At 37.9% G+C, this 16,646-nt stretch overlaps 1 protein-coding gene across 10 annotated transcripts in view; it reads left to right on the forward strand.

Moving 5' to 3' along the window:
* LOC132697015 (muscleblind-like protein 2a) overlaps positions 1-16,646 on the forward strand; it is a 471,687-nt gene that overhangs the window by 131,511 nt on the left and 323,530 nt on the right. For all 10 annotated transcript variants that reach the window (XM_060662254.1, XM_060662253.1, XM_060662247.1 and 7 more), the window contains one exon: positions 10,955-11,742. In XM_060662254.1, coding sequence (XP_060518237.1) covers positions 11,566-11,742 — 177 coding nt within the window. In that variant the 5' untranslated portion in view covers positions 10,955-11,565. The remainder of the gene's footprint in view (positions 1-10,954; positions 11,743-16,646) is intronic.

Consider the following 16,646-nt stretch of genomic DNA (forward strand, 5'->3'; position numbering starts at 1 on the left):
TCCAATTTTTATAGTTTATACTTTGTTGGTACTCTCTTAAAATTATGTTTCTATTTTTCAAAATTTAAAGAAAAATACTTATTAAAAAAAAAGGTGTACAACCTTTGTCATAAAAATCAAAAATATTGTTATGGGCTTTTGCTTGGACAAGGCTATGTGGATTGTATGTCAAATACAAGGAAATGTGACTGGGAAAAAATTGTTATACTATGTTTTGGGAATAATTATTAAAATGCTTGTGCTTTAAATTTTTGTTTCATTTCATCCATTTGAACAGTTTTACATCATAAAAGAGAACAATCAGTACAAATGTTTTCTGCTACACCAATGCAACAACAAACGATTTGGTGGGGTCACATTTCTGGACCTCTCTGAAGCCGTGAGTACAGAAGTCAGGTCCACGCTGCTGTAGATTTAAATTATTTTTGAATCACCATAAGCACATTTTTATGTGATTCTCATGTGGCTATGGGAGATGCCCCATCTTATTTGTAAAGTAAGTAAGTAAAGTAGGGGCCCGTAAATGTGTGTTATCCCAAGGCTCACTCGCAACTGGCTAGGACAAATTGCACAGTGAATTCAGTCAGCTTCTAAGGGTGTAAACCCTATCTATTTTGCTAAAAAATTAATTCATAAATTTGATTTGAAAGATGTAAACTTTTAATATGATGACAACAAAATATTCAAAAGATAACTCACGGGTTAATAAAAAATATTCTTTTCAATGCCATTTGCAGCACCCTTCGATAAAATTAACCTATATTTTTTTGGAAACAATAATTGATCGTATGCATAGGAATTCATGTGTCCTGTTGTGGATTTAGCAACCGATATCCGTCCTGTCTGTATCTTTAAAACCAGCACCCTTCTCCTAATTCGTATTCGGATTATACCTATCTAGTATCGACTGTCAAATTGCAAATTCTGCCGCTTGACCGTCTGCTACAGACTTTCCGAAAAAGGGACCGAACACCGTTCTACCATTTTGTGGTGTTCCCTTACAAACTACCCACCAGCCGAACCCGAACACGGGAGTTTCCACAATTTGAAGATTCGACAATTCGCTACCAACTCAATTGAAGGGTATCCATCGCTCGGGCTAATGTAAATACCAAACTGTTTTATTTTCGCGGTCCCCCTTAAACTAGAAACGTACTTTTCGTAGAATATGTGGAACGTGAAGTATTTTAGCGGACGGCTAACCGATTTTCAAAATAGATTATAAGTAGTGAGTGTCCCGTCGACGACAGGTCGTCGCGCATCAAACTTAAAATGTCGCCGACCCAAATACTTGAGACGCGCCCGATCAGCTTCGTTTAAAAAAAACCGCTCCGCCGCCTGCCGACGGATGAAAAGGCCGAACCACCACCGGAATACGCGCAAGTATTTCGGCTCGCTTTCGAAAGTAACAAACCGAACCCGAAAAATAATGGGCGGCCGCGGCGGTTCGCACACTCGCTTGAATTTAGAATGGCAAAAAAAAGTCCGCGTTGCATGTTGCAAGAGGTGTAGGGGGGCCGGACGGGGGCCCACCCAAATTGTCGGTCGTTGGCCCCTCGCGGACCGCGCTTAATGCGGAATAATTCTTACGAAATTCGTTTGACACGAAAACGCATTCGGAACCCGTAAAATATTATCCCTTTAGGTGTTGTTCGCACGTTATTCGGATCGCGTGGGTTTTGACCGCCCCGGCTGAGAAATATCGACTTGCATTTTGTTTTCGTCATTATGGTGGCCCCGACATTGTAAAAGAGTAAAAAAATAGAAGCCCTTGAGAATAAAGCTCTCGACACCTTTCATCTAAAACCAAAATTATGGAAACGCTACGTCGATGATACTTTTGTTATTTGGCCTCATGGTCGTCAAGAAACCCTAGTAGATTTTCTTAGACATTTAAACTCTATGACGTTTTACCATTGAAACTAATAATAACCTTCCATTCTTAGATATTCTTGTCGATAGAAAATCAGACCTAACATTGGGCCATTGTGTTTGCAGAAAACTTACGCACACCTATAACTTAATGCATCACCATCCGGCTGAAAAATCATCAGTTATCAACTCTCTTGTTTACAGAGCCGTAAAACTATCTCGGCCCGAGTCACTGCCTTACCCCTGCTCTTCAATGTAATAATTTCCACATTAAAGATATTAAGCGTTCGATCAAAGAATACACTTCATCACAACCTTCCAATAGCAACGAGGCCGAAAGCAATCCTACACTTGCCACTGTGGTGCTTCCTTACATTCAAAATATCACTGACCACATATCAAAAGTTCTAAAGAAGTATATGGTCAAAACCAGATTTACCACTTGTCCAAAAATCTCTTAACATCTTCGGTCCGTCAAAGATAAAATTCCATTTGAGATGCCAGGAGTTTAAAACATTCCATGCATATGCGGCAAAGAATACATTGGAGAGACCAGACGAAAAACATCAACTAGGCTCAAAGAATACGAAAGAGCCTTATGACTAAGGCAAATAACTCATCAGCTGTTACCAAAGACACTCATGAAACCGGACATAAAATTTTATTCGATAAAACTAAAACTCTTGCATGCAATCAGTTCTTCTACCAACGAAAAATACGAGAGTCTATAGAAATCTATAAACAACCTAACAATCTTAACCGCGACTCATGTCTCTACCTATCACCAATATGGGTATCAGTCATCCGAGACGGTTCTTATGCCCCTCATTTAGCTCCGCCCCCCTCAAACAATATATAAGCAGGTACAGAGTAAAATGCGAGCCAGTTTCATTCCAACTCTGAAGAAGCCAACAGGAGGATTGGCGAAAGGAATACGTCATCGTATCACTCACATAGCAAGCAAGCAGTTGTGCCATTTCGCAGACCACGTTTTACGCCAGAACTAGCAATAGAATGTCACTCTGTTCTCGGAACGCGTCGGTCGATAATGCGCATTCCAGAAAATCATGCTTGACCAGAAGCTACTCCGGACTAAACTTTAAGTCATTAAACAGCCGATAAAAGAATACTGGTAACTAGCTAGGAAGCTACTGAGCTATCCAAATGAAGCAGCGGCTAAACAATATGTATCCACAAAGAAGCCGCGCATAGTTATAGGTATTCTTGAGGGTTATTACTCAATTTACAAATTACCAATTCAGATTGGATTTGAGTAGCACGCCCCCACCTTCAGGGTGTGCGAAGAGGAAGACGAAACAGTAAGAATGTCCTAACCCCTCGTGTAGGCACGAAGCCATACTTGGCTAATCATCTCCATCTCTTACGGCAGATAGATAGATAGATAGTTCTTTATTCCATAAATTGTTACCCATGTAAACAATAAATGAAATGACGTCAAAGACCCGCAGTAGACAACTAGAGGTTCTTATTGGTAGAATAATCGTAAACTACATTAAATTCTTAATGGATTCTTAAGGATTATTTACATGTTTAGCTCAAGTTCAATTAACGGTTTTTTAATTTTGCTTTTAAGCGCATTCCTATCCTATGAATTCGTCTAACATTCAGAGGTAGTATATTAAACAGTTTTACACACATATAAGTACTCAGACGTCTTTTGAGTGATTTGCAAGCGATGCAAGGGATAGGGTGTTCCGATCTCGTATTATAATTTTCTGTATTTAGTCGTTGAAATAAATGTTTATTTCGGTAAAGGAAGATAAAGCATTCAAATATGTATAGAGCTTATGCTGTTAAAAGTCGCATTTGTTTAAACACATTTCGGCACGTTTGATTATATAACATTTTTCTAATTACTCTGATCACCCTTTTCTGACTTATGAACCATTCTTGAATGGTACTATTTTTCGGGCAAAAAAATATTCCGTATTTCATTCTTGATTCGGAGTTAGCAAAATATAATACCGTTAGTGTTTTTTCGCTTAGCCTAGCACCCGTTCTAATACCATAACAGATTGAATTTAATTTAGTTATTAATTGAGTTGTTTGAAAAGACGGGGCCAGATATAAGCTCAAAAATTTTATATTTTCCGACATGCGTAGGTTTTTATTGTCTAGGTTGAGGTTTTACATTAGACTGTTTGGTTCTGAAGAATACGGCATTTGTTTTGTCTGTGTTAAGAATTAATTTGTTATCCAGGAATAATTCAATTAAGTAACGATTCGGATTCATTTGGGAGCTTATACAGCCAATGGAGCCAATTAATTTTTTATTTGTCTGAAACCTTATTTATCGGTATATATGTCATTGATGAATATAACAAACATTATGGGGCCTAATGTACTTTCTTGAGCTACGCCATGTTTATTATAGCAAACTTTTGATTTTCACCCTGTCGATTTTTGTAGACTTTAACGATTTGAGGACGTTGGCTTAGATATGACTCTCTCTCTAGGCAATCATAGGCCTTGGACAAATTTTTGATCTGTCATTGCCTACGTGGAGCGGCTAGGCTTGATGTAAAACGGTTTGCTCTGTCCAGGAGCTCCTTAATCTCTTATCTTTAGTTCCCAACTAACCAATCACTATTCTATGTGGTGCGCTCTTGTCCTTGATGAGACGGAACATGCAGAGCAGAGGGTCTCTAACCATTTATTCAGCTCGCTCTTTAGCTCACTGTTGGTTATTCCGAAGAAAAAATTACAAAAACAAATAAAAGATTTGTTTAAATCCGAAGATCGTTGTCGTCATTGAGACATAATTGCGCGTACCATTTTTGATCATCCAAACGTTAGCTCGTGTCGCCCACGTATTGAAATAAAAAAATTAAGCATAGTCGGCGAAAATTTATTTTGCTTTTTCGGGGGCGTGCGTGAATTTGGGTGTAGGGGTTAATGGGAGGAAGCTTCACGCTTTGCCGTTCAAAGATGTTTGTTTAATTAATTAATCGGCGTAGACGTTATGCAGTAACGCGAGAATCACGTCGCGTGGGAAGATGACTCATCGAACCGAAGCTTACATTAATAATGAACCTGATACGTAACGAGTTTATAGTTATAGTATGTATGGACGTTTTTTTATACATTCTCTTTACGAAAACTCCTACAACAGTGAGTTACGAATGCTCATATATCAATTCATTTTACAATATAAATATAAAAGCGGTTTGGCTGCAGCCTTGACCGTTTACCGCATCCCAACCTCCACGCATCTCGATCGCTGTACATATCCTCTGTGAGACTTCTTCTTTTGCATAGCCTTCCAGCTTTTCCGTGGTCTGCCTCTTTTCCTTCTTTGTGATGGCCTCCACTCATAATTTTTTTTGGTTATTCTGTGTTCGCTCATTCGACTCATATGTCCAAATCACAGTAGTTGTTTTTCTTCAATAGTATCTAAAAGTGTCTTTTCTACATTCATTCTGTTCAAAATTTCGTCATTTTTGATTTTGTCCATTAAGGTGCTTTTCTTTCATAGCCTTTGACATTTTCCAAACCTCTGACCCATACGTAATTGTACTTTGAACAAAGGAATTAAACATCCCCCTCTTAGTTTTTTGGGAAATTAAGTCGTTCCATAATACTGGCTGTAATTGACGTACAACAATTTTTCCTTTATTAATTTTGTTTTGTACGTCCACTTCGTCTCTTCCGTCCGATGTTATAGTCACTTACTTATACTGGTTTGTATGTTTAATAGTTCCCACATCAATGTGTAAATCTTGTTCATTTATTCCAATAGTCATGTACTGGATTTCCTCCATATTTATTTCCAGGACTTATTTCTTGTATTCTGCTACAGGCTTTCTAAACATATAGTTTATATCGTCATCATCTTCTGCTAATATTAATTGAATCATCTGCAAATAATAGACTGTAGATGAACTCACTGTTCCTTATCTATGTAAATTTTAAATAAAGTGGGAGAAATACAACGTCCCCGTCTCAGGCCTTTATTTACCAAAAATTCTTGAGAAGTTTCTTTTCCAATTTTTACTAAGTTTTTTCTGTTATGATAGAACTATTTCAATGCGTTTATGTCCGTCACTGGTACTTTTTTTCCTGTCAAAGTATCCGATAGCTTATTTATCGGCATGGTATCATATGCCTTCTTGAGGTCTATAAATATTTTACAACGAAAATTAAAAATTTGAACTTACGTTAAAATTAAGAAGTATAGAATTAAAACAAGTCAATACAATTAGAAGAAACTTTTGAGTGATTATTGGACGGCATATAATAAATGGCTACCGCTGGTAGTGTGGTAGTGTTGAATTTACTAATTATTGTGGTCGTACTTTATTATTGTTAATATTATTGTTATTGTATAGCAATTATTATCAGAAAATACAAATATAGTGTTATAAGACAAGTCTAATATACCCCACGAAGCCAATAAATACAGTTGCCATTCTACAAGAGTAACCTCGCAATTGGAAATATGCGTACGTACTGAATACTTCACCAGGATACTATTAGCTAAACTATAAACCACGTGGACGACTGAATACTATACCAAAATCTAAGCCTCAAGGCATTTTTTTAAAAACCTTGGTAGAACCAAAAGAAAAAATTTAAAAAAATTCTGGAAAAAGGAAAGAAAATACGTTAATAATTCTGGATTTTTTCGCTAGTAAATAAATTAGATTAGTAATTTCAACTTAGTAGGCATAGAGAGTAAATATAAATTAAATTAATAAATTTGAAATTAGTTGTTTTTCAAATTTATTATAGAATGGGTTTCGTCTCTAGTTATTTCAGTTTTAATAAATGTTTTTAATCCGATTTGAAATAACGAAAGTGTTCTACTATTAATTAACCAATCTTATTAGTTTTTGTGAAACTGTTGCACCGAGATAAAGAAAACATCTCTGTCCTATTGTTTTAGATACCTTAGGTTTGACAGTAGCTTAGTTCATTCTGTTTCTGGTTGAGTAAAGATGTTCATAATTTCTAATAGGAATTTTATTTAAAAAGATTCCTACTGCTATTTTTTGAAAATAGAATTGTCTTGCATCGAGCATACTTAATTCGTTAAAAATTTGTGTGTGTTTAAAAAAGAAAGCGTGTTGGTTAGGTAAAAATATGATGAAAACATTAAAGGGTGCCAGCATGTGATTTGTTTTTTTGAATTTATACTGTTTACATTCTACATTCAATGTTCTGTATAAGTTTCTTTGAAAGTAATTTGAATTTATGTATGAGTTACACCTTATAGTGTCAAATATCAATAATAGATAGAATATCACAAACGATTTGATTCATTGATGTGAATGAAGGTCTTTTATTGTTTTCTGAATCCACGTTCTCATAACGAAGTTGTTATCATCTGTTACACTTTGTTTGTTACGTTAGCTGCTGAACGACGATGCTTTTTTAAGGAAACTCATTTCCAAGAAATTATATTAGTCGTGGTTGTAGCGTCAACATTTAATTTACCATCTTGTTGGGACAATCGCGAAGGGGTGCGCCATGATTGGACGCCAACGTTGCACAATTTCGAAATTGGCTTTTTAATTATTTGAAATAAATAAAAATTAAAGTCGGTGCACATTCGTGTTCGGACACAATGAGAACGAATCGGTCGTGGGCCGGGCTGATTAATGTACGGCGAAGAGAAGAGGGAACGCCTTCGATTATTTCGAATGCAACAAGCGATCTCCAAAATTGGACGCGTGGGCACAAGAAAAAAACATTATTTGACAGGTTGTCTCATAAATTAACAGGTGAAATTTACTACGCATGGAAGGTGCGCACGTTCGTCTCTACTATTTTTTTTGCGTTAAAAATGACGTTCATGTGGGAAAATCAACACCAAATCCAGGAGTCGGGAGAGAAATAATACACACAAAACAACTTTGGTAAGAGAGAACCGTTAAAGAAGCGGTCTTCAATTTGAATGAGCCAAAAATATTTTGAGGTGAAATAAATCACCGAATTTGATATTACGGTCTCGATAACAACATACTTACCAAAACGTTTTTGCAATTTTCTGACTTATAACGTTTTGTACACATGCATAAGTGTAAACTACACCAATTCGGAAGATTTTGGGTTAAGGTGTTCAGTTTGGTCCAGTCAATCTGATGATGCGCTTTATTTAGTGGTACGCTTGGGTTGGCGAAAATGTTGTTACTAGAGACAGGATGTGCGGATAGCGAAAGAACGAGAAGAGATCAGACGAATACTGACCAGAAAAACTGAAGACGGTGGAAGTTTTGAGTCCTCTTGGTTTCATCTTCTTTCTAAATGCTTTTTCGTATTTCCTTAGCAATTTTTTAGGTAGGGACATCCATGCATGGTGTCAATCTATAACTGCTCTTATTCGTTCATGTATGACGTGTTATTCCGAAAACGAGGCAATTTTTGCGCCAAACATCTACTTAATTTTCTCCTTATGTTTCTACACCACAAATGGTGCTTAACAATTGTTTTTTGGTAATTGTCGCACTACTCTTCGTGTTTTTTCCGTTTGTCACTACCGTGACGTTGGAGTATATAAAAGTGCCAGACATTTTTTATTTTGCAAATATGTAATACCGTCGTTGTTAATATCGTAAAAACGCAAACGGAGCCACTTAAAACGGCGTTAAGTCATTCGTGAAAGGTGGAAACAAAAGAAAAACGCGCGACATAGTTGCTTGACATTAAAAAGATAACAATTTTATGCACATTAAGCTGCTTATAAATGGTCGTGTTCGTCAACGTAGGCCGTAGCGGCGCATGTTCGAGAGCGCGGTTGAGTCAGACCGCGGGCAACAAGGTCGGGGCAACTGGGTAATAATAATGCTGATAATTTAATGAGAGCCACAGTTTACACTTGATTTTCAGTTATAACAGAGTGTGGGCAAAAATAGATATTGCGTAACTCTATAAACCGTTGTTGGTTCGCAGGTTGTTTGCATTTCTTCTCGATTAGCGAGTCGCGAGTATTTTGGTGTGGTAGCTGGAGGGGTGAGGACCTACGTATTTTATTTTTGTTTGTTTTGACAAATCGTTTGGTGTTGGGTTGATCTTTCGTCTTCTTATGATTGATTAATCGTCGATGCCGTTACTGGGGACATTTGTTATGGCCCAATTTTTGATCTTTGTAATCTCGGATGGAAAGTTGGGCAACAGTTACGTATGCAGGATGAAATCCGTACAGGTGTTGGTGTACAGTCTCGGATGTGGTTTTTCAAATCATTCTGTATTTACTTTTTAATATAGATCGCTCGTTATTTGATTCTTCAAAGATTTGTTCACCTTTCTCGGACCACCTCGTCTTTTTGTCTACTACAGTTGTCTTAGGAATCTCATGAACGACTGGCCATATAGGTTTCAATAATTACAGTTCAGAAGGGTTAGAAAAATGAAGATGCGGTTATTTTAGGAAAGTAACTTTTTCTCATGCTCAAAGATTCAAGCAAGGTGCATACATTATGGCGATCTCATTGTGACCGTTTCAAATAAATATGTATGTATTCTCTCCTACCTATTGATATTTAAATCCCACATAAACGTAGATATTTCTGAAAGCAGAAATATTCGGAAAGGGAAAGGGTTCGATTGGATTTTCCCCTTCTATTGTTGCATAATCATAATCTTGACCGGTCCGGCCGTGGTCCATCTGTCGTCTTTATAACCCTTTCTCGATCGTGTCCTTGAGATGATTCGCCAGTGGTTTAGATCGGGTGCGACGTTGTCAACTTTATCCGCTCTTGTCGCTATTTATTTTATTGTATTACGGTTGTTGTTGCATTATTTTTTTATGGTTTCGTGGCAGAATGAAATTAATTTCCGAAAAAGGCCTACCTTAATTTAAATGTTTCAATCGAATGTACCGCTAGTACAATTTTTTATTGCGCACCTTTGTATATAAAAATTTATCAAGTAATTTAATTACGCAGCACTCGCTTTGAGTCGGTCTCACTAGGAATGTGCATCGGGTTAATTAGTTGAATGGAATTGATTATATGTATTTCGGATTGATTGCGTGATGCCAAACGAATATTCATTATTTTAGCTGATTGCTTTTTTGACGTTCTAATTTAAACGTTTAAATATATCAAGCTTTTTGGTGACAAGCCCGACATGAAACGCTTTTTTTCAACACTTTTTTGATATTGTAATTTAAATGTATTTTCCGTGTTTTACATGGTAAATATTTATTTTCGAATTTACAAGATTAGGGATTTTATTCAGTAAAATAGAGTTCGTCTCCGTTGAACCGGAACTTGTTTGCCAAATGAAGGCCGTCATTCGAAGTCCTTCGGGTTTGTTACGCTGAGTGCAAATGTAATTGTCAATTCTATGCACATTCATGGACGGGGACTGTTTGTGCGTAGGGCGCAGTTTTTCAGTATATCATTGTAATACTAGAGATATTATTCCTTACGGCAGTTATCATTTATATCCATATCGCTTTTAGTAATTTTGCTTTCTTTACTTCCTTTTTGCATTTCGAATCCGTAAATAAACGTTTGTTTGTTTTCCAAACTGTCTTTTTGTTATTTTAACGATTTTCTTTTTGAAGCGTTTGATAGATATTTTAGAAATTTTCTCCTAAAGGAAATGCATATTAGCAAATTAACGCAAATGATGATAACACCTAATTACGTATGAACGGAGAAGATTAAGGGGGCTTTGCCAGGTTCTCCCCCTGTTAGCCACTGTTATACATTATTAAATAATTCGAGATGGTTCGGTTTTACGCTGCGTTGCTTCAGTGGGCGGTCATTTCCTATTAAATTTTATTTGCTTCTTCGTGCGTTAGTTGCGCTAAACTGATGTGTCGTCGTTCAAAACCAAATAAAAAGATGACCGTGTAACCCACGCGTCCTGCGTCCTCCACGAAGCTAAACAAAAATTCGTTACTAAGATTAATGGTCCTAACCGCTAGTAAAACCCCCGGAGGCGGCAACGTCGCGCGCCGCAGCTTCGGATCTGTAGAGCCGCGCGAATTTGCGTCGCGAGTGTGAGAGGGAGAGAGAGAGAAAGAGAGAGGAACCATACGTATGCGCGTGCGAGTGAGAGCATCGAAAGAGAGTAGAGGTGGATCTAATTGTTGCTTTTGCTTTTGCAGACAGAAGACGACTAGCCGTGCGTCAGCAGCAACAACAATCTGACAGAGCAGTAGCAACCAGGAATCGTAACATGCGCTAGAACCACCATTTTGTCCGTAAAAAGTTCGACAATCGCTTCGCTTTTTTGCATACCCGCTTGTGCGATTTTGTAGAAAAGTTCAACAAAAATATCGAAACGAAACAAAATCCGCGTCGCCGTCGTCGTCGTCGTCAGCCCGTCTAGTCCGTTGCTTTTTTTAAGAGAAGAACAGTAATTGTGTTGTGATCGAATTTTATTTTTGTACCGTCAAAAGAAGCACCAACCCGAAAAAGTGATAGTTTAAAACACGATAACGTAGTTACTCGAAATGGACAATAATTATTATTCTACACTTTCCGAAATCTCGTAAGGTTTCTAAGTTTGTGTGTGTGTCGTCGTATCGCCGCCGCGCCGCCTACACCACGTTGCCGCGCCACGTCCAGAGTGATTATTCGCGTCCACTTTTACAACGTTGTTGTTCTCTTCTAAAAACGGCAAGTGCTATTTTCGGAGTATTTACATTAACGACAATTTACCAAACCGAAACAAACAAAAAAAAAAAAAATAAAAAAAATCACGAACGAAACCACAATGGCAATGGTCAACTTGTTGAACGGAAAGGATTCGCGCTGGCTCCAGCTGGAGGTGTGCAGGGAGTTCCAGAGGAACAAGTGTTCCAGACCGGACACCGAATGCAAGTTCGCGCATCCCCCAGCCAACGTGGAAGTGCAAAATGGCCGCGTGACCGCGTGCTACGACAGTATCAAGGTGAGTTTTTGTTTATTTTTTTATTTTTCTCTTGCGACGTCGCTAAGCAAGTCTCACAAAATCTATCTTCTGAAACTCTTCGGCCATTGTTACCTGCGATCTGTAAAACATGGAAAAGTTGGACTATTTTGAGGACGTACTGGAAAAGGGTGCGAAGTTTTTGGATCATACGTCATTTTTGTTCGTCCTTTTCTTGCGATTACTTCAACTACGTAGTCTAATCTGTTTTGTTTGAATAATGGTTTTTCTTAAACATGAGGGTAAAAAAATGCAATTTAGGAGATAACCATTTTCAACAATCACGATTAATCTAAATTTTTAACCTTGGTGTAGAAAAATTTATTTTTCTACTCCCGTCTGTAAAATGCCTAATTACACACCGATCTAGTGTGCGGGAAGCATCACATTGTTTCCCACGGATCCGAGCCACTTCGGACATTTCCGGGATTTTACCGCACTGGTTTGGGAGTTGTCGGATGTTTTCGGAGGTATTTCCCACGCCTTGAATGTTGACGTTTGTCAGTGAATGGTATTCTTGTTGTTTTACGAAAATGTACCCAAAAACTAACGGTCGTAGAAAAAGTATAGTGTGCAACACATTCGGTAAACTGTTTAAGTCACTCGTTTATTAAACGCTTACGTTTATTACCGCACTTGTTGCATAATATACTATATTTAAGACATCAGGACAAACCTGGAAAGGCCTCAGATAGCCTCATATTTACTTATTCATACACGATTTGTAAATTACTATGTTGCTAACGATAGAAACGTGTTTTTTGAGACAGATCGAAACCTAACTATACGGCAGCTAGATAACAATGTTCATTTGTTTTCAAATGAATGAAGATTTAGAGGCATTAGTTTTTCCATGACCTTTCTCTTCGAAATGTTGTCCGACATTCGAAATGGAGGTGCTACCACCAAACCTATCTGCCATTATGCCCGAATAAGCGTGTAAAATTTCACAGAGTGTAATCATAAAATGATTTCAATTGGATATTTGATATTGAGGTCATGGTAGAAATTGTGTGAGATGAATTTTAAAGAAGTGCACGCGAGCCAAGTTTGCTTATTTGGTTGTTGGTAAGTAACGATGCTTCTCACCGTTTCCTTTCATTTGTATTTCATTTTCATTATTGTATTGTAAAAAATGCAAACTTGCTTGAAACGAATTGTATTAAAGCAAAAATGCATCAGGAAAAGAAAAATAAGGTTGTGTTCACTCAATTCAGTTATTGCGTTATTCACAACATGTCTTAATAATTCAACCTCAACTTTTTTGCGTTTTACTCATGAATTTTAGGCTTGTGAGGGAATTCAATTAAGGATATGTCAGGGCTCCCAAACGATATTGATCGTAGCGTAAAGTGGTATTCCCACAGTTAATGTATGTTAATAGCAATGAAACAATAATAACTAGATGTCAAGCGGGACGAAATTTTCGAAGAAATATAACACGATTCCGTCAAGTCTGTGTTTCTTTGGAATTACGTGCAATGAGAGTAAAGCCGTCAGGGTTCGAAGGTAATCTGACTGGATTTTTTTTTTAATTTGCATTCCCGTGCAAGCAAACAAATTTGTGATTATAAAATCGGTTCGGGCTTTATCCGTGACCTCGGCGAACCTCCAAGGCTATCAAATTCAAGCGACATTTTAATTGCTTTGTTTTCGCGACCGTCAGTTTTCGGCAGGGCCGTTTCCCAAAACGACGTGAACTTTACGCCCGAGATAAAATATCTGCACCCAGCAGCGGTTCGTCAAACGGGAAAAATGACGATTTTAGCCCGCCCAGTAACGCAATCATTAACTCGCTTCGAATCTGAAGATCATCGCGCTGCGTTAAAAGGTCCCCTTCTAAATAAATTCGCCTTAACTTTCACAATCGCGAAATCTAGGTAAGCGAATTGCTGCTAGCACCAATCGTGTGACGGCATTCGCATTTATTCTAGGAACCAACGAGCAATTGAGATCCTTATGTTTTATCTAGCGAAGTCATCATGGCAATGCAAACTTACCGTTCCCTAGAGTTCCTAAGCCAGTATATATGTCTTGTTTGCTCCAACAGATATTTTGCTCCTGATTTTATCTTGCATTATTGTTGGACCAAAGCATAATTTATTTATTTATTTAATTATAGTACCACTTGGAAATGGAGGAAGTAACATGCACTAAAATTGTCGAGCAAAAAATAAATTACATTACAAGACGTAAAAAGTTATAATACCAGATAATATTTTTTAATTTCATCCTAACTACAACCTATAATAAATCCCGTCTATGCTGCTGATTGTTAGCAAATAAACTGCAAACGGGAGAATGTCATTGTAATGTATCTGAAAATGTTAGGTTCAAATGTGTCTAGTCTATCTGACGCATGGTACCCCGGCTGCTAAATTAGAGAGGCATGCCTATTCCTATTTTGATTTAACACACGCATTGTGCAAATGCACGATAGAAAAACTAGAGGCTAAACCTAGCCGTACGAAGATTTGATAATGCTGGTTAATCATCTGTTTCCCATCACACCCCGACGAGAGAGGATTTCGGGTTCTTGAATTGATACTATAAAAATAAAAAATGGTAACAAGAACTTCTTGCATAGAATATCGTGGAAATACGAAAATATATGGAAAATATGTGTGAATTTTGCCAAGTGGTTACCAGTACTGATACGGTTTAAAATATAAGCTCCTCAACCCGTATTATTTTTTTCGGGAGGGAAGGCGAAATTAACTGAGCCCGTGTGTTCTAAAATTAAACCGGGGTCTGCTCTACAATCAACTCGAGCCACGCAATAACAAACAATGAACGACTTCCCCGTTCTTAAACTAAACGACGTTGGGATTTAATATACACGACGGAGAGATGAGTTATATCATCGTAAATACACGCCAAGCGAGCCAGTAACGTGTATGCTAATTACTAACGGCATAAAACGAGTGGGCGCCGCACTCGCGGCACACGAAGTGTATTTCGATTTGACGTTATTTAAACAATTGAGTCGCGTCGAAGTAGTCTTTTTTTCTCAACTTAACGGAGGAGGCGACCGATTCGACTGAGGATATTGACGACGCACCTGTCTTTGAATTCGAAGTGTTTGAAGAAGGAGGCATGTAAAGCAAAACTAATTTTTCAAAGAAACTTCCAGATGTTACTGTAATATGTGTATAAATTCTGTTGTCTTCTTCCGTTCTTCAGTTTCAATTAAGCTTTGGAGAAGCCAACAGGATGATTGGCGAACCGTCAACGAGTTCTATTTATCTACAACGCAGAAGGAATCCAGAAGATTTGAAAATAGTAAATCGAGAATAGTATACTACTTTCAATAGAATATTCCCTTTCTTAAAGCTGCTGCAGGGAATATTTTGACTCAGCAGAGAAATTTAAAGAGAAACTGGTTCTAGTTGTACTCAACTATTCCCTACTAGTGGTTTAAAGTGGGAGGCGGGTTTAGATAAAGAGACCATTTTCAACAAGAGGGGCCGAAAGCAGAGTGGTACAAAAAGAGCGGTTCACTCCTATGCTCAACATGCAACGCTTATCTAGCAACGGTACAGAAACAACCACTCCTAATGGTTATAAGCAAGTTATAAACCATCATTCGATTAGAAAAATAGTTGATAGATTGATAAATAGAAGTGTACGTTTGGTAGGCAGAACTAATTAAGTTATTAATATTTTTGTGGGAAAGTAGCTGGATAAACAAGCAAATCATTTCGTCTTCCTGTCTTTTACAAGTTTCCTTTTCAAAAGTTTCTAATGCTGAGAAGAATGGAATTGAACTTGCACTTGTACTAAGAAAACCTTGCATCCTCAAAAATCTTATGATGTTTGAATAAAACAAGATTTGTTTCAAAAATTATAAATTGCTCACTGCGGTTTTTGGCATACAAGGTAACTATTTCATCGGCGGTAAACGGACGTTTATCCACCACTGAATAAAGTTGGTAGATGCTTTATTCGAGTAAACACTGGACAGAAAGCAAATTCAAGTTCATTGTGGTTCTTTAACTTTCCGATAAAGAGGCTGTTTTTAAGTTTTATACATGCAATGTAGGTGAGTATTTTACATTAACAAACAATACCATAGTGATCAGAAAAAAAATTGTAATTGGTTTCTGTTTAAGTTCATCACAAAAACTTTAAGTAAGGAAGGAGACATGCCAGAAGCATCTCCGGTAAAAGGAGAGATAATGCCAGAGTATAAATAACCGTCACTGAAAAGCATACGAGAGATGGAAATTGAGGTAAAAGTTTTCGTATAGAAGATCGAATAGAAATTTTCGAGATTGCTGAGCGGACGCCGCGTTGCGGAAAAACAATGACATCGATCTCCATAAAACACCAAGACGACCCTCTGGCAAAGTGCACGTCCACGGATAAAGGCAAACGCAACCCTCGCTTTAATTAACCTTTGATCTTCTCTAAACAAACCTTTTCCCACACGCCAGCACGCCTGGGTCGAAGCGGCGGCGATTTTTCTTCTTGCTCGTTTTTTTTTATATAACAAGGAATAAAGCCGTAGATCAGATTTAATGCCATCGGGGAAAAGCCGGCAACGGGGCGCTCTCGTGCTCTTGGGGTGTGACGTATGTCGCGGCCATCGTCTGCTAGGTTCACTTTCGGCCCGATAATAAATTCAATGCGCCGGTTCGTTGAGCTGATATATTTGCCAATTAATTCTTGGCCTTGGCTTTAAGAGGGAACGCGAGCGCTGGTTCGATTGTTGGTCGTCTCTCGTTCGCGCACCGCCTTTCACCTTTTCCATCCCATTCGGGGCGATCGCCTCTTGGCGGAATGCCGGCGCTGGTATAATGTCCGGCGCCGAAAAATTTCGTCGGTTTGAAAATATTGAACGACAACATAAATGCTGGCGGTCGCGAAGATATTCGGAGTTTCCT

Source organism: Cylas formicarius, unplaced genomic scaffold, assembly GCF_029955315.1.
Source record: "Cylas formicarius isolate icCylForm1 unplaced genomic scaffold, icCylForm1.1 PGA_scaffold_1__22_contigs__length_36826433, whole genome shotgun sequence".
In the NCBI taxonomy this organism is placed as follows: domain Eukaryota; kingdom Metazoa; phylum Arthropoda; class Insecta; order Coleoptera; family Brentidae; genus Cylas; species Cylas formicarius.